The following is a 25,313-nucleotide window of genomic DNA, read 5'->3' on the forward strand; positions in this document are numbered from 1 at the left end:
CCTCCAGCACCCACCACCAACACCACCACCACCAAGCCCGTCTTGCTACTCTACCACCTCTTCAGTGCTTCGGTTGTCCTTTCCTTGGCAGCCGCTGGCAGTGTTGTGCTGTCAGCTCACACCTAGTCTCCATACTGCTGCCGTCCCATCCTCCGTCATTCTCCTCCTCCTATCTCGCATCCCCTGTCATGCGGCCACACGTCTGCATTTCTCTTTTTACACTTATGTCACCAGTGGCCAACCCTCCATCCTTTGCTGTTGCTCCTGTGATGTGTTGTCGCTTTCAGTCATTTACCCAGCATGCTCTGCTGCATCTTCCGTCCCCTCTGACCTTTTTTTTTATTTAACCAAAGCGACGGTTCAAGACTAAAGCCCAAAATATACTTCGTTTTTTTACACATACATTAGTGGAGTACCCATTTACTGTATGTGCGCCGTTAGAGTTTTCTAACAAAATCTGCATGGGCAATTTTTTCCCCCTTTTTTTGCGTTCTCAGCCCCTTCCATGTGTACAATGTATGCTCAGTTTGCGCATGCGCTTTGAGATTTTTTTGCAGTAGTTAGTTTGTCCACAAGGTGGCAACACTGCACAGACCTGTTGTTTCACAGGTAAAAAAAGACAGATGAGATGGAACAACAACGACAACGCAATAACAATAGTCGCTAATGTTGACAAGCTATTATGTAAGGGGTAAAGAGATATGCACAACTCTAGTTTAAATTAGTACAGAGACATCTTTTTTTGATCATGACCTCTGGAGAGAAATAGCGCTAAACAAGGATCAAAACTTTCTAGTGCACATATTTTGAGCGTTTGTTCGCATCAAAATATAAGTATGCTTTGGGCTTAAAGGTGTGGTCACATTTACCGTTGCTTGTCGAAATTTCACAGGGGCAGAATCCAGTCATTCCAATAGGCATCCATGTGATAGGGAGTTTCGAGTTGGGGCGAAAATGTTCCCTGCACAGATTTTACGTTGGTCACGTGAATTTGCCGCATTGACCAACAGAAAGTTGCTTGGTACGCAAGTGGCTTCTGCATGAGCTGTGCTTTATTATGCACTGCTATGCTATTGACAATAGACAATTTTTTCGTTGGCATTTCACTAATGTGAGTGCATCAAATCTTTGCTCAAAAGTTCCACATCCCAAATCAAGACATTCTTGGCCCCTTCATTCCCACCTCTGTACTAGTGTTAATTTCGTTAACGAAGACTTTGACAAAATGTTTGTTGACATTACCATTGTTTAGCGAAATTTTGCAAGCAATATTAAGTCATTTCGATAGAAATCTGCACGATCAGGAGTTTCGCGTGATGGAGAAAAAGTTCCCCATGCAGATGTCGCTCATTCAAGTTGGTCACACGAATTGCCACACTGACCAACAGAAAGCGGCTTGGTTTGAAAGTAACTTCTATGTGAGCTGTACTTCATGCATCACTACACTATTGACAACAGGCAGACTTTTTGCCCGCAAAATTTCGCTGACATTTCACTAATCTGACCGCATCTTATTGTAAAGCTTTGCGTCAAAGTTGTTCGGCATTCCAATTCAAGCCGTTCTTGGCCCCTTTCCTCTGACTTCCATGCATTATTTTTGTTTTTTCTGCTTCACGCAGAGTGGCAACGAGCCCTTTGAGCTCCTGCCCCTCCTGCAAGCTGCAATCTGTACAAACCGTGTCACGCCGCTGTCGAGTGACCCCGGCGGTCGTGGAGATCCTCGGCTGCTGCGGTTCATCTCGTGTCAGCTCAGTGCTCTAAATTGTGTGACAGCGCAAAGCCACGGATGAGACAAGCTGTCAGTCAGGGCGCCCCTGCTGCCCTTTGAAGGCGAGGCCAGGGGGCAGAAAGGTGCCGCAAATGGCCTGTGAAGTTTACATACACTGCCCACTGCTAAACAGATTACCTCTAATGAAGTGTCTGGAGCTCAGGCCGCGTCAGGCCTAATCCTGGCTGGCAGTGCGTCCCTTCGGCTGCCAAAAAAAGCCACCCTCTGGCCTCCTCCCGCCGCTATGCCGGCCTCCTCGGCGCTGGGAGGTGCCCGTCGTTAATCAGGCCGGACAGTGCGCGAGCTGACATGCAAATGTAGGTCATTGCATATGTAAATGTGTGATTAGCGAGCCGCATGCCAAAACACATTAGCTCGACTTTGCTCTCAGCATGCGCTTGTCATGCCGCTTTAGAGGCTCATGCTAACATTTGTCAAGCGACCATGCGGGGAGTGAAAGCAATGCCTTGGCCCTCTGTGGACCATCCGCTGCTGACCAAATCAACATGATACATATGTATCATCTATGGGTCAATGACAAATAAGACTGTCCACAATAAACAAAAGCAAAATCTTTTAAAAATCTAGTCTGAAGCACACAGGCAAAGTTCTTATAAATGCACTCTGCGTTTATGTGGGTATCATATGGTTTAGAAAATTATGTATGCTATTTTCTAAAGTTTAAATTTCATGTCTCTAAATCATTTGGTGTAACTTAAGAATAATGTAAATATTTATAAGAAAATATAAATATTTTCTAAGGTAAAAAGTTTTTTTTACACAAATATTACGTATTATTAATAATGTATTAATGTATATAATATGTATCATTAATTGCACCACATGACGTTTGCGTGGGTCCTTTATGATGTAATTTCCTGTTTTGTTTTCCTGCACCCCATGGTTTTTATTTGGCTGATGAAAGTGAAGCAGTTATTGATTATATTATGTAAATATATATTTTTATTATTTTTTTATATATATTTTTATTATTTTTTTTAATGTAATTAAAAATAAATAATTGTAATCCTTTAACTAATCAGTGTTATTTTAGCATTATTTATATACTATTATAATTTTTTAAGTTAGCAACAATTCTCATTTTCATTATTAATGTTTTAATCTAGTATTTAGATTTTAATTAACAAAATCTATTTTAATAGTTTTAGCTTTAGTAAACGATAACACTATTGTTAATGAATACATGTGTCATTGACCCCCTAGGTGTTTTATTTTTTATTTTTTTCTTGGTTTGTATAACCATAAAAAAAACATGAATTTTCCAACTTGTTATTGTGCTCAAATAACCATTTTTTCATAAGCCTCTCTGGATTTGACACAAGATAACTGCATGTTGCCGAGAAACCTGGTGTCTTGGATATTAGCTTGATAATGTTAAATTTAGTCAGATCCAGCTTTTTTCTCTTCACTGCAGTGGCAGAAAGAGAGCGCTGCTTCTGCTGCGCCAGATGTGTCCCTGGAAGAAGGGGCTGAGAGCGCGTTGTCACATTGAAAAACAAGCTACCTCAGTGTGTTAATTGGATGGGGCAATTCTTTGGCTCACACCTTTTTTTCCCCTTAAAGCTGTCAAGTTAGAAAACAATGAAATTCTTAAATTGGTCGCCCCTTGATCTACATCCACCCCTCTGGTGTCTAGTCAAGCTGCAGTGCTTCCTGCAACTCATTTATTTCAGTTCAACCCATTATATATATCAGACAGTTTTACACAATAATGTTGATGGATTTGACAGATCGTCCAAGTATTCTGGTATTGTAAGAAAGACATGGATGCCGTTCACATCAAGTCGTCGTTTGTTGCTATGACTGAATATCCTAATGGATGAATGTTTCGGGGAGTTGAGCGAAACTTAAGCTTAGTATGGAATCATAACTTGAAAATATATTCCATGACTATAAATAAAAGCGATTTAGCATGTTTACAAGAATAGGTTTGTGTCATCCTGCCCCTCCCTTTCGCATCTTCACAATGTAATTTGCCTTCAAGGTCGTCTTATGGCCATCCTTGGGTAGTTTGCCACGACATATTGCGTTCCACTATCTGTCACCTCCATTTGCCAGAATGTTTGCGGGATTAAAGTTTACACTCGAAAAGCCTCTAAAGGTCAGAGTGTTAATTTATTTATTTGTTCACACCATTTCCGAGGGGCTAATTCTGGGTTTTGTTTAGATTTTTAATTTTAGAGCGCAAGTGTCAAGGCGCTGCATGTATTCTTGGGAAGAGCACTCTGGGCGGTTTGTCACTAACTGGTCCAGCATAAGTCACTTCAGAAGTAGGAATGTCACCACTCGCCTGATTCATCCAGAAAGTATATGGCAAAGATTCATGTTGCGCTTTGGATTCAAAGTCGATGCTTAATGTTGATTTGTTTCCCCACTGTCTCGCCCTGACACATCGCCCTAATGACACCTTTCCCAGATTCCCTCCAGAGTTTTCTTCCTTCTCTTGGCGTATAAATAAAAACAATCATGGAGTTTGGCTCGCAATGGCCGGTCTGTGGGGACATGTTTGGTTTGTCATTTTAAGTTTAAGATGAATGGAAAAGCACAAATGAAAGCTGTGTGATGTGCATTTCGCTTTCTTGAAATGTTCTTGTTTTGTTCTTCATTTTTTCAGAAAATCCAACAGGATATGGGCTATAACAGTTTAGCCAATTTTCACATTGAAAAAAAGATTGGAAGAGGACAGTTCAGCGAGGTTTATCGAGCTACATACATGCTAGACCATACACCGGTAGCTTTGAAAAAAGTGCAGGTAAGAACTTTTCATGCTGTATGTCTTTATTTGTGAAATAAGTATATTTTACAGTCTCTGCAATGAAAATTTTAGTGTATGTCTTATATCAGTAAAGTCTGGTATAAACATTTCATTACTTGAAATAAAATAAACGCTACCTGAAATAAAAATAAAATTAAAAAACTAGTTTTTTTTCTGCTACTTGTCAAAGCAACTAAAATAACTAAAACTAAAATAAAAAAAAGTAGAAAAAAACGAGTAAAAATGACAAAACAACATGACTAAAACTTAAATATAAACAGAAAATACATTTAAAAAAAAACTATGATAGTATATCAGCGATACCAAAATAACTCTCATTATAGCTAAATATATTAGGTATTTTAGCCAGAAATATATACATATTTTTTTATTTATTTTTTATAACATTTTACAATATTTCTTGATATTTTGGACAATGTATTTGCTCTGAAATTGCTTGAAAATGCGGGTTTTTAAATGTTGTTTAAGTTTAAATTATTAAATGTTAATATTGTGATTAAATTTTTACAGTGTATTGATTTGCTATAATTTTAATTGCATACACTTAACATTGTTAATATCACAATTTAATAATGTTGTTAAGCATTATTGCAATTAAATGTATTGTAAATATTTAGTTGCGATATTATCAATTTTAAGCCTGTATAATTAACAAAATAATTGCAAATAAATATATAGTAATATTTGGTATGTCATCAGATTCTATTGAATGCTGAAGCATAAAGCTGAACTGCCTAAAAGCCACTCTGAGAGATTCATGTTTGGATGGCAGTTTATTGTAGTTTGTGTCTTGATTAATTTGTTCTGCTGCAACACACGATTACACAGCTGAAGGAAATTGTAAACACTTTTTATATGACTTTAATCCAGAGTCAGTGGCTAAGCGAATCAGTTTATTTAAAATTAATTAATACATTTTTTATTGGAACATTAAGTCATGAATTTCGCATAACAAAAACAATATTATAAGGTAAAACAGTACTGGATTGACTGATTGGAAAGCACCAAAACACTCATCAATACATTTATGCAAATTTCGTTTGAACAGAAGCAGGCATCTGATTGGCTTTTGCGCTGATAATCACGATTGAATCTGTTTCTTTTCCTGCCATAAAGCATATTCACAGACACAGCCAGCACGAAAAAAGCTCCACAGTTTCCTCCGGATGTGCAGAGCAGATGTGCTGGAAGAAATAATTGGCAAGCTCTAGATTAAAAGACTGGTCCCCGTTTACTATCGCTTCTGCTTTCTTAACACACACATCGGTCGACTCCGTCACTACCACTGACTTTATCAACACTAATGATGAGCCCAGAAACAATTGGCATTTTTGTATATGCCATTAAAAATGACAGGTAGAAACAGTCTTTACTCAGTCAATATTTCCCATAATGCAGTTCATTCATGCTACTTGTTGTGTTCTTATAGTATTGACTTGAAAATGCAAACTTTAGAGCTGCAGTTACATAATATTTTATACATATTGCAATGCAGATTTTTGGAGATCAACTATCAACTTCAATCTCTATGATTTTTCAACGCTGTCAGGTTGGAGGTCCACTATGGGCAACATTTCCACCTTTTGTGATTAGGATAATTATTATAGGCGATGTTTCCTGACGCAAATGTTGTGCAACCCTGATTGCACGAAGGAAGAATGTAATATTTGGAATAGTTTCATTCTCTTTAGGTTTGAAAGTTTTGGCTTGATTTTTAGACTTTTGCCTTGAGATACTCGTAACATTTTCTGTTTGCTTTTTACACTGTGTGCTTTATTTTAATCTGGACAGACATGATCAAATCTAACAGATGCATCTAACATACTGTCGGCATAATCAGCTTTGATATTCTAAAACAGCACAAACAAGCTTGTTTTACAACAAGTACGACATAATTTAAAGTCAGCCCGTTATAGCAAAATAAATTGTGTTATCAATGCGAACATGAAACTTTTCTTTTTAATTTAAGTAATTAAAAATATTCATGTAATTGTATTTAAATTAAAAAAATTTTTTAAATATAAGATAAATGTATTAATACAAATAAATAAAAAGTATATAAATATTAATTTGTAATAAATAAAAAGATAAGAGTGCAAATAAATAAATTCAAATAGATTCAATAAATAATTACATGTGGTAATTAATACAAATAAAGATAAAAATAATTAGTAATAAATTAAAAGATAATTAAATTAATACAAATAAATAAATACATGCTAAGACCAATAAATTAATCAATACAAATAAATAAATAAATAAATAAATTAGTAATGCAAATAAATACAGAAAATCAAAAGATAGAAAATACAGTATTTACTTAATTGAAAGATTAATTAATTAATATGGTTAAATAAATAAATATTGATTTGAGTTGCAAGGAGGAGGAAAGCATGAAGTGATAAGACTGGTCATTGTGCAAAAGTATTTGACTGCCAAGTGCTGTTATTGACCAATTAGAAGCATTTAAATGTTAAGTAATATTAGAAGTATTTTGGAGAAACATTAAATAAAATTGGATGACCTAAAAATGAACCCTGTCTTCTCGCACAGTTCTCCTGACCTATTAACGCAGGTTATTCTGGGAAAATAGGGACGCTTGAGGCAGCAGGGGTGTAGATGGGCTGGGGCAGGAGTTTGGGGGTCCTGGGTTTCAGTGTGACTTACCCCCTCCTTCTTGCTCTACCACCCTGTACCAGTAACATTTTTACTTGCTTTTTCTTTTTCTGTCTTTATGTCATACCCTCTTTCTCCTTTCTCTTTCTCTCTCCCTTTTGATCTTTTGATAGATATTCGACTTGATGGATGCCAAAGCTCGGCAAGATTGCATCAAAGAAATAGATCTCCTGAAGGTAAGAAACCAGAGAAAAGAGAGACCGACACCATGTGCCGCTATTAGGATCTCTAAAGGTGCCTCTGCCGAGACCTGATACCAGAGAAACCGAGAGAGAGAGAGAGATTCAGAAACAGAAAACAATTGATCTGGATTAGACCTTCAGCTCTTTCTATCTCTCTCTCCCTCTTCCCTGTTCTGCTCTCGCTTTCTGTTAGGCAAGTGCAGAACACGGTCCTTTTTGTGTCGTTCCTTCAGGCCAAGATTTTTTTATTCTTTTTCTTTTTCTTTGCAGTGCCACAAAATACAGTTTTTCGACAATAAGCATTTTAGGCCAGCAGTTTTTCACTTTTTAAATTTTTATTTATTTATTTGGGCACAAAGCCATAAATATGATAAATGGCTTCATATATTTATCAGGCAATTAATCGCATGTGATTGTCATGCGCATCTTGTCAGTAAAGCCGGTTCTGTGATTAGTAGTAAATCTCCATCACCTGCTTTCAGATAGAACAGCATTTACTACACAGAGCAGTAGTTCACTGACAAGCTACGCAAAATCGTGTTCATAATCGCAGGCGATTCAATCTGCGATTATGAACGCGACATTGCCTAATAGTCAGTGAACTACGGGTCTGTGTAGTAAATGCTGCTCCATCTGAAAGCAGGTGATGGAGATTTACTACTAATCACAGAACCGGCTTTACTGACAAGATGCACATGACAATCACATGCGATTAATTGCACAGCCCTAATATTTATCTATTGCTTTATTCATTCATTATTCATTATAATAATAATAATTATTATTATCATTATTAGATTATTGCGGTCATATTTTAAAAAATTATTGATTATTTATTGATTATTTATATATATGTGTATTTATTTATGTTGAGTATGTAGGTAAAACAACAACATAAAGGAAATTTAGCACATTCTCTTATGAATCATTTGATGTTTCTTAACATGTTTTTTTTTCTTTTCTAATAAATCGTTTTCATCAAACCACCTTAAACAGGCTGCTGCTTGCGGTAGCACAAGCACTAACGAAAGTTAATGACAACTCCAATAAGAGCTGACCTCTAGCTGATCTGAGGTGTTTGGATTCTCTCTCTGCTCTGTTGTGTCTTTGTATCGGTTGTCGGATAAATCTTCCTTTCCACACACACACACAAGCGCACACACTTCTCTCTGTGTTGTCATGTTAATTGTTTCAGCTCCGATTGCATCCATTGCGGAGCAAGTTCGCGTTCCATCTCTGTCTGTAGGCATCTTCTTTGAGACAAGAAAATTGCTGCCTTTTTCGCCTTGCTATTTTTTTTATATTCTTGTTCTTTTGTATATACAGTAATAATCTGACAAAAGGGCTGTTCACACTTACGGTGATCTCCCGCAACAAAGTGACCCGAAGTCGTGCGTTTTCAACAAGAGTTGACGAATTTCGGCCACATGAGTGGCAGCAACGACAAAGTTGAGAACTTCAAATGAGCTCCAAAAGGCTTTGTCTTTGCCCACATGCTGGAATATCATCGATTTCTGAATGATTTTTGTGGCAGCCAACAGTAAAGTGACCCGACGACCTCCAGACTCTTTATGAGAACAGAGAAAGAAGCAAGGTGGCACTTTCAAGCCCCTCTGAGATACCTTTATTCTCACGGGAGGAAGCGAGGTGGCGGGTGAAGAGGTCACATTGCTGGCAGGGTGATGAAGGTCGGCGTCACGCTCCTTAACAACACTTTGCCAATCGAATGCGCTGGGGGTCAGAGGCTGCCGCAACGCTGGTCGTCCTACCATGTTCCTCCTCCTCTTCCTGTCTCTCATTCACCCCTTTTTTGTCTCCTTTACACAATCATTTCTACTCCAGCGCTAATGAATTCAGTCATTATAACCAGCTCACCTCAAGCTGCTAATAAGCCGTTTGTGTGGAACACAGACTCATGCCTTCTACCTCAGTGGACAAAGCTGGGGAAAAATACGAAAGAGTCGCAAATCAAAATAATGAGGGAGACCGACACGAGCCGCCCCTCCCCGATGTATCTGTCTATTTGTTTTTCTGTCACTTTGAAACCTCTCCCGTTTCCCATCGTAAACAAATTGTGATTTGTTATGCGGAAATGTTTTGCTCTTTTTATGTTTTTTTGCTCTCAACAGAAATCGCAAACACTTGTATCATGTCCGATTTCGTAACCGCCCTCAGTCGATTTCCTCTAATATTGCAATCCATTCGAACCCTCAACTATATTAACATTTCAAGACTCAAGAGGAAGCAACAGGATTGCGAAATCGCTCACTGAACCCACAAGTGTGGCTTCTCATAATATAATTGTCACTCTAATCGGCCTCGTCGTAAACAGAGGGTTGGCTTAATATTGTTCCCAATGGAAAACAAGAGTGAAATTACAGCGTTTAACGTGATTAAAGTCAACATCACTCAGCGTTTCATGTCCGCCACATTGGATGTGCCAGCTAAGGGGAAGCAAGAATGGGGTTGACACCGCCGGCTGCACTCGCTGCAGCTGTGTGATCCAAAAATACATCTAACGAAAGTTACAGGATGGCGACAGAGGCGCGCACGTCCTCCCCTATATCAGCGCCGGGGCATGAACATTTCTTTAATAACCCCTCTGCTGTGTCACAGCGAGTAGCGGGGACCCGACACCCTCCCACTCGCGAGGGCCTTTGCCTGTCTCGCTTCTCATTGATACACTTGTTTCCTTTTATTTTGCGACACCCCCCGCCCCCCCCAGCCGTCTTCAGTGCAAGAACCGATCGCAACTCATTGACCAACCAACAGGAAACAGCGAAAAGGTGAAGGCTTGGGCTGGGGGGCATAATGCCGCACTGTCATGCAGTGCGTTCAGTGCGTTTTTATTTTGTTTATTAGCCGTGTTTTCTAGGACAAGCATCACTTATGCTATTGCTCATATTTAAGGGATGTGAACAAACCCATTGCCCTTAGTATTAAACCTTATCTTACACTGTTTGTGCTACATATGTGAATGATACCTAAAAGCATGTGGCTTGAGCTGTGCTGTTATTGTCAGATATGTACATTTTGCCTGGTTGATGATGAAATTTGTTGGACATAAATTAAATTAGTGTACGGGCCAAGTCTTATGCAGGGACTTCAGGGTGGGCTTTTCGAATTTGGACCACCCAGAAGACCATTTAGCAATAGCTTAGCAACTGTTCAGAACTTTAGCTAACTTAAATTGTTTTAAGATTTTCTGAAGGTAATTAGAAGTAGATAATAAATGTCTAGTTGGAAATGTTGTCTCTCATTGATGGTGTATTTTTTTAATAATGATATTAATAATTTAGCAATATATAATAATAGTAAAAAAAAAAAATATATATAATAAAAATAATATATATATATATATAATATAATATATATATTAAACTTAATTTGTAATAATAATTTAATATTTAGTTTTTTTCTCTACACACATATACATATAATTATTAATAGTATTATAATTCTTGTTTTATATGTGTATGTCTGAATAATAACTATATATTTAATAATGAATCATATACATGTAATGAAGCGTATATACATATAAAATTTAATCATTTATCTTTAGATTTGAATTAATCATATTAAATTATATATTTATTTTGTTGTCTATTTTTTATGAATATTTATTCATTTGTGTGTGAATGATATATATTTGCAATATTTTAAATAACCATTTTATATAATATATATATATATATATGTATGTATGTATGTATGTATGTGTGAGTGTGTGTGTGTAAGTATATATACACACCCACACACAAATGCATGCACACACACACACACATTATTGAACTTAATATTTATATACATTTTTTTTTTTTTTTTTTACTTTTAAAAAAAAAAATGTTTTTTTTTTTACCAAAATTAACACTACACAATTTATTTGACATCCCTAATTGTTACCCATTTTTCTGTTAGTTCTGATATTACCATAGTGGTCGTAAATGTGTTCCATTCCAGTCATTTGATTTTGAAGAGAGCAGACTAACTCAAACAGACTATAATGTCATGTTTACCTTCATACAAGCATCTGCTTTGGTTTCTGCCGCCGTCTTATTTGCAGGCTTTCCTGACCCACAGTGTCTTGTTAATATTTAAACAGTCACTGACATTCTGCCATTTTCCTCTGTCCCTCTTCTACACAGCAATTGAACCACCCCAATGTAATTAAATACCATGCGTCATTCATTGAAGAGAACGAGCTAAATATAGTACTGGAACTCGCAGACGCCGGGGACCTCTCACAAATGATAAAGGTAAGGACACATGCCGATTTGTCAGCAGTTTCCTTTTTCCTCCCTCAGAGTATTCCCACCGTACCAGCTGCTAGATGACCGAACGAAGGTAAAATGATCTACATCCCGACCACGTTTTTAAGATACGTTTGGTTATGTTACAACAATCGTATTGTTTATTAGAATCATGCAGCTTCCGCACGTTCGATTCGCTCAGCCATCCTGTTTCCTCATGACAACCCCTGCAGCTCGCATCTACAACCTGATGCTCCACATTTAATGGTCTGCATGTAAAACCCCTCACTGCCAAATCTCCACCTGCATAAATCATTCCCAGCACAAACAAAGCGTTTGCAGAAGGATTGTGTCGGTAAATGAGGAACAGGACGGATTAGTATGATGACGCCTTCGACATATTCATCATAATGCACGCTTGCGCAAATATCCCGACTTCGGTCTGCTCCACCGCGCCGCTGGATTTCTCAGCCCTTCTGCTCTGCAGAGCTTTAATTAGTTTTATTTTTTTATTAAACAGTGCCACTCCAAAGGTGTATACAGCGGCTAATCCGCTTAGCATTATACGAACGAACATTGAGCCATATGTAAAACAGAAGCTCTGAATGCATAAATTTAACTTTTTTTTTTATTATTCTTTTTGATTTATTTATTTTTATTCTCAGCCCCCTCCCCAGTTCTCTGTCCATCTCGGAATTCAAATGAAATAAAATGGCCCCTTCATTTGCATGCACTTACAGAATATTGCATGTGCCGTGTTTGCTTTTTAAAGGCACAGAGGGAGCTGCCGCTTTCCCTCATTGACATCAAACAGCCCTCTGATATGCAAATAGAAAGGCAGGGGAAGAATAGATCCACCGGCTTTGTTTGTATGTGGGCCAAGGTTTTCTGGGGCTTGAGACCACACGCTCGCCGCCGTTCTGATCATTTCTGTGAAAGAGGTACATGTGGGGACGAGGCTCAAAACAGCCAGAGTGAGCGTTCGCCCAATGGAGTAATCCGTCGCACTAAAATAACCTGTTTTGTTTTGTTAATCAATTCCCGACCTCTTTTAACTGCCTCAAGAAATAGGTTTACTTCATTGCCGGAGCCTCAATTATTGAGACTGCATGTGAAAAGGTCATAATTACTGAGTCGTTTTGGCTAAGCAAGCTTCATTCTGTCTTAATTAATAACGTAACGTCATATTAGTTTCTGCTTTGAAGCGAGGGCGTGCACTCATGGACCTCTAAAGCAACTGCGCTGGACAACAGCGTGCTAAAAGCTTAGAATCGCTGCAGAATTTTAAAAAGGATCATTTGATGCTGTATCCCACTCAGCGTTTTAGGAGAATAATAGATGTTGGCTTCATTAAGTACTGAGCAGAATTGTCAGCGATGCTAAAACATCTGTTTGATTAAAACAAACGGTGCGCTTTGATTTGAAATTGGTGAAATGTAATACCAAACACACTTGAAATCTGCGTTTAAGAGAGAAAATGATACCCACAAACCATGTCAAGAGATGATTGGTCCGTGCAAATATGTGTTTTAATAAAAATCCCACTACATTAAAAACATGTTAACATGCAAAAAGAGTCAGGTTGATTGTTTTGTAAAATTTTTCTCAGTAAAATCTTTCTTTTGATACTTTTACAGCAGTCATGGAAACTAATTGCGCAGTTACAAAAATTAAAAACCCTTGCATCGGATATTTCATCTGATTTATAAGTGAATTGTTTGTTTGAGTTGGTACTTTGAATTGAATGCATTGGTAATTCACCAGAGAATTGTTCTGATGTATGTATTCGCAAAGAACTAGATTGAAAGTCAAGTCACATTATCAGTGTTAGAAATAAAATGAATATTTTACAGTATTTTAGTGAATTTATGCATATATAGTATACACACTACCGTTCATTTTTAAAAAATAAATTAATGCTTTTATTCAGCAAGAAGTGACAGTAAAGACGTTTGTAATTTTATTTTAAAAAAAATTATTTATGATAAATGCTGTTCTTTTGAATTTTCTGTTCATCAAAAAAATCCTGAAAAAAAATCATTATTTACACAAAAATATTAAGCAGCACAACTGTTTTCAACATTGATAATAAGTTTCTTGAGCAGCGAATCAGCATATTAGAATGATTTCTGTAGAATCATGTGACACTGAAGACTAGAGTAATGATGCTGGAAATTCAGCTTTGCATCAGAGGAATAAATTACATTTTAAAATATATTCAAATAGGAAAAAATATTTTAAATTGTAATATTTCACAATATTACTGTTATTACTGTATTTTTGATCTAATAAATGAGTATGACACTTCCGTCAAAATATTACAAATCTTACGAGCCCCAACCTTTGAATAGTTAAAAAATGTGAAGTCTGACAAAAGATGAATAATAGATGGATAAATAATATATTGACCATGTATTTTGAAATAATATTAATTAAGGTTTGAATTTAAACTGTGATCTTTAGCTTTAGTTTTTTGGCTAATTTATACTTCGTATCGACTGATAAAATCACAAATACCAGCCAATATCTACTATGTTACAATCCATTGTGCATCTTTAATGTAACGATCTTGTTGGCGTTATTTAATTGCGTTCTATCAGATTCATGGAGACGTTTCTCAGTGCTTGTTGTGCATCTTGAAAGTCTCCCCAAATGCTTGTTTCCCCATGAGGCTCCTGCTGTACTCACAAACTTCAGATGTTTTCCATTGCAGTTGCTTCAAATGAAAAGGGAAGGAAAGTTTATTGAGGGGTTTCAATCTAGGGCCTGCATCAGATTATAGTCGAACCCAGAGCCCTTCACATTCATGGTCATCCTGTTGTGCTGTTTTTAGAGTAGCAGGTGTCCATGCTGAGCTTTTGAGACACTTTGCATCTTAAGACATCTTAAATCTTAAAAACTGTATGCTTCAAATAGTCATTTAGGTAGGTTGAACAGTTTGACTGCTAAACATTTAAAGTAAAACGTTGATGTTCTGGGTTAACGAAGATTGCATGCGTCTATGGAAAGTCTGTGCTGCCATCACAGCATATTTATTTATTTATTTATTTGTTTATTGCCTGCAGCATTTCAAGAAACAAAAACGGCTGATTCCTGAGAAGACAGTATGGAAGTACTTTGTTCAGCTGTGTAGCGCACTGGAGCACATGCACTCCCGTCGTGTCATGCACAGAGGTACACACACACACACACACACGTCTAGTGACATGTACATGTAGAAACAGACTTTTAAGGGGACATATTCTGCACTTCTAATACATTTTTTTTTCTGTCCATTTTTTTCACCCTCTCACTGACCCTTAAATGAATAGTTCACCCATATGAGTTAGTTTTTTCACTGGAACATTTTGGAGAAATTCAGCATTACATTACTGACTCACCAACGGATCCTCTGCAGTGAATGGGTGCCATCAGAATGAGAGTCCAAACATCTGATAAAAACATCACAATAATCCACAAGTAATCCACACCACTCCAGTCCATCAATTAACATCTTGAGAAGTGAAAAGCTGCATGTTTGTAAGAAACAATTTCATAATTAAGGTGTTGTAATTTTAAACAGTCACTTCTGGCCAAAAATACAAATCAAAATACAAGTCCGTAATCCATAGTAATACCAGTGAAAAAGTCCATCTCCTGTTGTCCTCTCACATCAAAATCCAACAATATATTTGTTTAGAAACATTTGGACTGTTTTTACTTGTAAACAGTGCTTGATCTGTGCATATTTCTCTCCTGATTCAGAAAAGGCAACTTTTTCACTGGAGAAAACAATATTATGGATAGAGGACTCGTACTTTAGCCAGAAGCAATGGTTAAAAACATCTTGATGCATTTGTTTATTACAAGCATGCAGCTTTTCACTTCACAAGACCATTAATTGATGTACTGGAGTGGTGTGGATTACTTGTGGATTATTGTGATGTTTTTATCAGCTGTTTGGACTCTCATTCTGACGGCACCCTTTCACTGCAGAGGATCCATTGGTGAGTCAGTGATGTAATGCTGAATTTCTCCAAATCTGTTCAGATGAAGAAACAAACTCGTCTACATTAGATGGGCTACATTTTCAGCAAACTTTCATTTTTAGGTGAACTCTTCCTTCAAAATTCTCTTCCTGCTAAATTTTGTAGACCAAAACGTTTTTTTTCTTTTCTTTGTAATAGTGTAGCTATGTATAAAGCACACAAACCACGTTACCAACTTGAACGAAATTTGCATGGGGAAATCATGCAAGATTCCTGAACTTGTGAATTCCTGTTAAAATGATTGGAAATTCACTGGCAAAAAAATCACTGAACACTGGTAAATGTGACTGTTGAAAGTTGAAGTCTGACAGAAGATGGTTAATAGATGGATAAATAACATTTACCATGTATTTCCGTAAACAGAATTTAGAATTAAAATTTAGATTTAAAAAAAATCACAATGATGTTCATCAGGGTGGACGAAGTTGCTAAAAAGTTGATAGATTTTCATATGTAAATGTCCATGTGCTTTCTGATGAGGAAAACTGTCTTTTTCAAAACTGACTAGTCGATGGGTTATCTGTAAGATAATTGTGACTTATCGGAAGTTTTACAAAGTGCATCTGCCAAAACAGTAAAACTAGCAAAAAATAAATAAATAAATAAAAATATACATGTATAAACCGGTCAACCGACTAATTAAATAGTCAGTTGTTGGAATACTAGTCGATCATCTTGACCTATCCCTAATTGGGACATCATTGTCCCCCCACTACATCATCCTTGTGCTATATTGCATGTTACGAAGAAAAAAAACTCGTTTCACTTCTCATCTGCTTCTCATCAGCTCTGAGACGAGACTCTAAGGTCTTTGCTATGCACAAGCTTGACCAGACACACTGCAGAGCGCATTGCATCATTGCCTTGCCATTTGAAAACAAGCAAGATGACGCAACTGTCCAAGGCGACTCGAGACCGTCTTCCCCAGTTCCCATGTATTTACACAACTCTTGTCGAAGTATTGTAACATATGAGACCTGTGCGAGTCTGTGTATTAGCAGTACTGGAAAGGGTTACAGCAGGCCACAGGTTTACATTCAGATCATTTCCCTTTGTTGATTGTAAACTCTTGGCGGCAGTCAGGTCAGATCTTGTTTTTCTTAACCACCTGGTCTGTATGTATGTGTTACTGTTGGAAAAGTTCATGTTCAGAGGTGTCTGACATCAAACACGAGCACATGCTTCCAGAATCGTTGTGTCTTGGCTGGTCTCTTGAAAGTCATTTGAGACAAGGTGATGCGTAATACCTTGCTAATGGTAACCTTTCCATTAACCTTTCTTAAACATTTCTAAACATTTATATAGGCCATTTTTCTGAATCAACAGGTTCTTACACAATCTGCAAAGTTTTGCAGGTTTCCGCAGTATTTGAATACATGTCATTCACAAAGTTATATTCTTGCCCCTTGTGTTTGTGTAGGGCTCAACAACAAGGAGTTGACAAAAAGTGCTGTGTTGCCACTGAAAATCGTACCACTACTGATCTCGTACATCCATTTTTTGCACATGTTGATTTTTAGATGATATAATGTTATCTAGCTGGCTAATATAGATATGACAGGGCTCCAGACAAAAAAATCGAGTAAGGAGCCATTGGCTCCTATAAGAAAAAAACGTAGGCGCCAAATTATTTTTTTTAGGTGCTACCGAATAAACGTGTTTCATTTATTTTATTTATTTTTTTTTTTTTTAAATTTTTTTGCATTTTAACATTTCAATCATACTGTCATGTTTGTCTCATCTTTTCTTGACTTTATCAGCATTTTAATCCATCTTGTAGATGACCTGGGAACTAAGGTTCACAAAGTGGGAACTAAATGTCTTTTCCAACTTGAAATGTACAGTCACAAAGAATTGTTCATCACACAGAATCTGTACCAATATCATGGACCATAAGCATCACTTGGCCACTGAGTGTAGTTTGGGCTCCTCCTCAATGCATCCTGTAAATGTTGTCATTAGGGCTGCACGATTAATCGAATGCGATTATCATGTGCATTTTGTTAGTAAAGCCGGTTCTGTAATCAGCAGGAAATCATCATCACGTGCTTTCAGATGGAGCAGAAGTCTGTTTTTCTTAATTAGATAAATGCCGTTTTATAGGAGGAGTTGAATCATGTAGACAACAGGTTAAGTAAAAATATTAATATGCAATAGCGCATAAATATAGCAAAATGCTCCTCTTTATAGTTGTTTTTCTAGCTGATTGATGAGCTTATAGACGCTGAATGGTTATTCTTCTGAGGTAAATGTATATTACGTTGCAATGTTTACAAGCTTTACAATATACACGCAGCTGACAGCTGTACCTGTTGTAGTTTGTTCAAGTTGTGCACGAAATAGACGCTGTTTTCTGCACTTTCACTTCGCACGTCTCCGTCATTTCGTTCTCTCTCGCACTGCACAACTGAGCTGCGTTTAGCAGACTATGTGCGACAATGCTGCTGTGCGCCAGAGATGAGGACTGTTTGAAACTCTTTTTTTTTCCACTAAAACTTCTCAGTTTAATACGTGAACATATCAAAAGATGTGATCGCAAAACAATCAGGAAAAAAGGCATTACATGCAAATTTTTAAGTTATAACATGTAAATATATATAGTCGCCAGTGGCGACCTCAGCAAAAACTTCACTCGCAAATTAATATTTTTGGTCGCAAATGATAAATTAATTAATTTTTAGTCGCAGTCTGGAGCCCTGTAAGATTTTGCTGAAATTGCAAAAAGGGCTCAGTAAAGCATAAGTAAGAATATGTTGAAAATTATAGTCGTTGTATTTTATTTGATTTACGTTATAACTATGATTTCCAGCTTGTTGCAAACATACATTTGCAGTATGAATTATGTGTATGTATGTGTGTGTGTGTATAAATATATATATACACACACACACATACATTTTGCAATATATGTAAAATGTAACATTTGTATAATATTATAAAATAACAACTAAAAATCATAATATCATGTAAAATTATTATATTTGTTATTTTGTTACATAAATATAATATATAATATAATATAAATGGGGCGTTAAAAATTATACAATATTTATATAATACAATATAATATTTATATAATAAAATAACTAGAACAATATAAATATTTCTTGGAAGTATAAAAATGAAAAATTTGTAATTTTTCTTCTGTTGGGGCCATTAAAAATGTTGGCAGGTCACATAAAATCTGTTCTACTCACCCGACTGGGCCAGCAGGAAGAATCCAAATTGTTGTCGTTTATTAAATATTTTGCTTCAATTTGATCATGCTTTCAGGCTACCAATAAGAGTACAGTACTCTTAGTACCAGCTTTATTAACCTTCATTTGACCATATTTAAATCCACTCTGCTGACAAACTGCAGAAAATGTGAAAAAAAGGTTGCAGATTTATTTTGGTTGTGCTGATCAGTCATTAAAACTCACATTTACTCCCTCCACAGACATTAAACCCGCTAACGTCTTCATCACAGCCACTGGAGTGGTGAAACTGGGCGACTTAGGCTTGGGACGTTTCTTCAGTTCCAAAACAACCGCAGCTCATTCTCTAGGTAAGCGCTCCTCCCTCCCACCTCTTTGTTTGTTTCTTTCTGTCCTTCATGGAAAATGGAAAAATGAGCATTGAATGCAGCGGAAAGGGCCTTTAATTACTCAGTAGGGCCCGGATGTATTTCATTAGGGCTGGCTGCGAGCAGAACCATGTGTCTGTTATAAAACAGCGCCTTCCCGACGGCCCCTGGAGCCAGTTGAGAGCAAAGCGTGCCAGCGGCTGTATCCATTTCATTGAGCAGTTGGCCTTTCCTGTTGCCTTGACACAATGACCCCACTCCGCACATATGATGTCTGGATGAGGACAGGATCCTGAATCCCTAACGATGCTAGGCTAGGACACCCTATGGTGACAGAGCAACTTTTGGCTAAGTTGCCCGAGGAGGTGCTGCTTTTAACACGCCTTATATTCCAGATGACCTGTTGTTTAAAATCTCATTTCAAGAGTATACAAATTTGTTAACAGCTTGTCTTCTGCTTTATAACAGTTCATATTGCTAAAAAGATTTTTTTTCCCCATCAAGATCAGATTGTTGTGACATTCCTGCATTGAAGCATAGATCATATTTCTGTTGTCAAATCTACTTTGACTCCGTTTTGGATATACATTAGGATATGCTAGTAAGAAGTCAATAATCAGTATTATTGTTGTTCATATTTGAAGTAGGGATATATATATACTAACTATTTATTTATATATTTATTTATACTTTACCATCACCTAACATGGTAAATGCTAATACCAACAATTTAATAACACTGTAAAATATAGTCTTTGCCCATTTTTTTTAAATGATCTATTTTTACTGAACATCTCGGTGTTATTTAGTATCATTTAGATACTGTTTTAGTTTTTATTACTATTTTAAATTAGTTTTAGTTTTTATATTTTCTTTCTACTTTTTAATTTTAATTCAAATTTTAGTAATATTCTTGTTTATATCTTTTAATATAAGCTAATAGTTTTTATTAATTTATTATGTTTTTTTTAATTTATTTTGTTTATTATTTATATGTATTTTACTACATCAAGTTAAGCTAAAATAATAAATGTTGCAACTAGCTGAAATAAAGTTAAAATTGTGTATTTTATATATATATATATATATATATATATATATACATACAAAAATAGTACAGAATTTTAATATCAGCCTTTTATCATTTATCTCCTTGAGAACTGTGACCATATCTAGGTACCAAAATATCTAGAGATTATCTAGTATTACGCCAGTGAGTTTTGATCAGCCCATCTGACTGACTCACATTTTCCTTATAAAATGTGCAAATGTACTTAAAATATTTGTGACAATTTTGATCTAATTATGATTACCGGACTTCTATTTCTGCATTTACAATTATTAGGCTGCTGCTGACAGGTTACAGTAAACACAACACAATTAGCACACAAGAATAGATTCTAACTACTCTCTTGTATTCAAAAACTACATTATGAAACAGAATATAAATGGCATATAAATCCAGTATGTTTATGTGAAATGTGCATCTGTGTGTAGGAGTATAACATTATGTTTTATGTCAGCACATGATGAGTATAATGTTGACAAATAAGAAAAAATTTTTTTGCAAGTGTCTAGAAATAGCTAAGCTCGCAGCATGTCTTACATTGCAAGCTTCCAGCATTCACCTCAACTGCAAACAGCACTGCGTCTAGAAACACATGAAAACCTAAACTCACAGCGCCCTCTACAGGACGCTCCGCTCACTCGTGCTGAAGTCCAGATTTTCAGGATGAGCTACAATCTCCACAAGGGCTTAATCAGGGCTGTCCTTAATCATGTCTTAATGGCGCCTGCGTCACCTGGGGACCGGAGGAGCCGGTGGATCCGTACGACCACATCATCCATTCGCACCTGCTCTCGGGGCCGGTGCCACACGGTATCATTTACAGACTGCCATGTTAGGGATACCTAACAAGGCTTTTTTAAGACCCCAGCATGATTTATAACTGCTAATGCACCGGCGAATCATACCACCGCAGTTGCACTTGTCTTTTGTAGAGTTATATACCTAGCTACCTCCCCACCTACTTATTTATTTATCCGAGCGCCTGGAATTCTTCTCTCGGGATGTTTTAGTATTGACAGTAGGAATGTACAAACGAGCATAAAGACGCCCAGGTAGGTACAGCACATATGCGAGAGAGAGTCTCCTGCGGTTCTCTGTCACTTGTCCCATAGGCTCTGGCTCTCCATATGAAGGCTGAAGCTTGAACCATAGCAGGGTATGAAATTCATGAGTGTCTACATTAGGGCTGTGCGATTTGGGGGAAAATATCAAATTGCGATTTTTTTGACAGATATTGCGATTGCGATTTGATTTGCGATTTTAAGTCTTTAGTCAAGCTTCAGCTCAATATTGCCAATAATGTGCAGCACAGTATGGGTATCATTACCCTGCTGAGAAAAAACAATAGAAACTATCACAGAAATTCTTATAGTTTCCATTAAACCATTACAAAAATTTACAAAATAGGAATTACTGTTGTTCTATTGGTTGCCATCTGCCAGATTACATCCCACCAATAGAATCCATCAAATAGACACCACATTATAGGTTACATTAAAACCAATACAATTCCCATTATAACCCTGAAACCCATTACATTTGTTATTGTGTTTTGGGAGGGGTTCTATTGTTTTTTTTCTTCAGCAGGCAAGATTATAATGGTATAACTACGCATATGCTCTGGAACGGAGTAATATCGCGTCCATATCGCAGGCTTTGCGATTAGGAAATCGCAACGTCTCAAATCGCGATTTCGATTCGATTTCGATTAATCGCACAGCCCTAGTCTACATGGCAGGTTAAATTCACCCATGGGCAAAGAGACCTTCGATCTGTATCTCCCTCAGGGCGGGCAGACCAAAGCTTCCCGCTCCCGTTCTCCCTCGCTCCTCACAGCCGCTTCACCTCTCCCCCTCTCTGTTTCTCTCCCTGCATGGGGGTGGTTTGGGGTGGAGGGTGCAGGGTTGCTTCGGTATGTTTGGGGGTTGACAGTTCAGCCTGTAATGAGACAAACCACCACGGTAGAACTCTGGGATGCATGTTGGATGGAGGTCCGGGAAGTGCCGTTCCACGGCTGTCAATTCTTCTCTTAAGAAGCCGAGCCCTAGCCTTTTAACTCCGTCTCCGAGTGGCTCCGCAGCCCACAGATATAAACAAAACATAAGACTGAAAGAAAGGAAAGATAGCTCTTTACGTTTCCCGCCAGAGGCTTCCTAGCCTTTAAATATAACAAAGGCGAACTGAAAGAAAGGCTTTTTGAGGGGAAATTGAAAAAAAAAAACAAAAAAAAAAAAGAAAGTTGGGAAGAGAAATAACAATTAAAATAATCCCAAACCCTCGTATTCTGCAGTTACTGCTAAGAGCGGTGCTAATTACGTGCTAGCGTCTTATCCGAGGGTTTTGAGGTGACTGGGAGTGCCGTTCAAACTCAGAGGTCTGAGGAGTTAACGAGACCGAACTGATTTTACATTTAATCCCTCACTTTGCGCAGTTTACACTTCTTCTTTTGTAATTAGCGTACCGTTGAGAGTCAGCGGTAATCTCTTCTTTCGTTCGAAAAAGGATCTGGGCCGTTTTTCAAAGAATTTATCGTAATTCCATAATTCATAATAACGGAATGAATCCTTACACAACCTATGATTTATTTGCATGAATACCTGCTGCTGGAGTAGTTGCTCTGTAGGGCTAGGCTTTTAAGAAACTGTTAGCATGAGAGAAGATGCCCCTTTTAAAGTCTAATGCTGGATGTTGAGGCACTCCATCAAAAATTTTATTTATTTATTTTTTGAAGTTATGTATGTGATAAAGGGTCAGTTTCTATGTTTCTGCTTCCTGTTTCAGGGTTCACATTGTTAAACTAGTTTTTCGTCAGCTAGTCTCAACTTTTAGTAGACCATTCGTAAGTTTATTCCCACAAGAAGTGTCAACATGATGTTTTCAAAACATTGCTTTGTTTTGTTTTACAATCTTGAGCAACCCAATATAGCCACATTGACTCATCCAATAGCATGAGTTTGGAGGCAGAGCTATCTGGTTGACCAGTGGCAGATGGCCAAAGTGTTTCCAAAACTTTTTTTATGTTTTGTTTTGCTTTTACTTTTTTAGATATATTTAAAGATGCCCAATATATTGGTACCTTATTGGTTATCGAACAGTTTTAAAAGTTTGCATACAAACATTTGACAAGATATTGTCTGTTTAATTGTACATGCTCATTTTGTCTATTTTTACATTTAGATTAGCTTTGCCATCATCTAAAAATTTAAGTTTACATTTAAAGACATTAATAGTTTAATAACAGTTAACTTTAGCAAACATCAAAACCAATATCCTTTTTTCATTATAACGTTGTGATGGCTAAATTCACTTGAAGCATTTAAAATTAATTGATTTAAATTTTTAGTGATTTATTTTTCTTTTCTTTTTTGAAGTTACGTACCCATGGCTTTTTAATATTGGATCATCCCTAGATATAACAATGCACTTATGGCTATTGAAGTCAATGATACTGACCAGTCAGATTTCACTGATGCCATTTGGAATTTCTCATAGGCAGCTCTCAGTATCTGTTTGACTTTCTTCTACTTGTATAAAAGAAAATGCTTTTTAACATAGTTCGGTTTGACACACTGATTGCATCAATAGGGCGAGACGGTAGGAGGGAAGGGCCACGTCTTTGCTTGTGTTTTTCTCAGCAAGAGTTTCAACCTCAGCCCCGCTACCCGCCCAACCATCCTGACACCGTTTGGTGTCGAGATGTTTCGCTTTGGCTCTTGTTCTCGCCACCTGAGACTTCTTAACGCTTTGTCAGATCTGAGCTGTTTGTGCCAAGGCTAAACTTTCGCAAACTGCGTGCATTTGTCAGATTGCTTTTTGTTTTAACTCTATTCTTTTTTCTTTTTTTGTTTTACCCCTCCCTCTTTCTATCATCAATCTTTCACGGTGCCTGGCTGGTTGGCCACAGTCACTGAGCAGTAAGGAGCTTGTCAAGGCTTCAGGGAGTACAGCTCGGGGAGTTTGACTGGCCTCTTGGGTCCCGCTCTTCTGCCTGATGGCTATTAGTCACTGCCAATTACCCACAAATCTTTGCAGGGCCACAGACTAAGCGACCTGACGGTCTGCTCAGTCTCACGTCTGTCACAGTGCGATTCTCAATGCCTTCCAACATACAGTATGCAACATCATGGCACGTAATCTTTGTTTACCTTTGGCAAGTTTCCCAAACATTTCCACTGTCTTCCATTGGTCGAGCAAACAGATAACCCCGCACCTAATACGCTCTCTTGGTTATACTTCAAAATAAACTACACAAATGATATTTAGGAAAAACGTTTTGAAAAGCATCGAACGACAAAACCAAACCATTGTACATTGGTGGTTAGCCGTCACGCATTAGTCTGCGCTACAGTGTGAAATCATCAGATAGGACCTAAATTTTCCTTTGGCGGAGTTGGTAAATCATCGAAGACCGTTTTGGTACAGTGGCTGTTTTGGTTTTATCGAATTTCAAAGAAAGTCAAAGAGTGGAGAGTGGAAAAAAAACATGAGTGAATTGATTAAAGTTTCATTTGGCCGTGTTGAATGGCTTCTGTTGTAAATCACTGAGGTTCTTTTGTAATGAGAAGTGAATGAGAGATTTGAAATCTCCTCACATGTAAGCTGAGATTTTCATTCCCCAGTACACATACTTGCAGTCTCTCTAAACCACCCACCTACATGAGTTCATGAACATTCACATTCGGCTCCATCTGTAAAAGTTGTTCTACAAGTCATAATCTGAACATCAAACCACTGCTCTTCCCAAATTACACAGGTTGTTTTTTTTTTCAGATCATGTTAGTTACATCATACATCCCAAATGAATGCGGTTTTATTTCAATGCCATTGTTCTAGTAAATTGTGTCTGTATTTTCTGTAATTTATGTTTTGTTATAGCACAGTAGCTCCTTTTCTAAGTGTTGTCTTTAAATAATTAGGCTAAATAAGTTTAAATGTAATGTTTGTTGTAGTAAGGTATTCGAAAATGGCATTGTCG

The 25,313-nt window shown here is 37.1% G+C and overlaps 1 protein-coding gene across 3 annotated transcripts in view; it reads left to right on the forward strand.

The window, feature by feature from the left end:
• LOC107719540 (serine/threonine-protein kinase Nek7) overlaps nt 1-25,313 on the forward strand; it is a 60,105-nt gene that overhangs the window by 10,489 nt on the left and 24,303 nt on the right. For all 3 annotated transcript variants that reach the window (XM_016526971.1, XM_016526972.1, XM_016526970.1), the window contains 5 exons: nt 4,404-4,541; nt 7,355-7,417; nt 11,572-11,682; nt 14,742-14,850; nt 19,144-19,251. In XM_016526971.1, coding sequence (XP_016382457.1) covers nt 4,404-4,541; nt 7,355-7,417; nt 11,572-11,682; nt 14,742-14,850; nt 19,144-19,251 — 529 coding nt within the window. The remainder of the gene's footprint in view (nt 1-4,403; nt 4,542-7,354; nt 7,418-11,571; nt 11,683-14,741; nt 14,851-19,143; nt 19,252-25,313) is intronic.

This window comes from Sinocyclocheilus rhinocerous, unplaced genomic scaffold (genome assembly GCF_001515625.1).
Source record: "Sinocyclocheilus rhinocerous isolate Xijiao unplaced genomic scaffold, SAMN03320098_v1.1 scaffold1294, whole genome shotgun sequence".
Taxonomy (NCBI): domain Eukaryota; kingdom Metazoa; phylum Chordata; class Actinopteri; order Cypriniformes; family Cyprinidae; genus Sinocyclocheilus; species Sinocyclocheilus rhinocerous.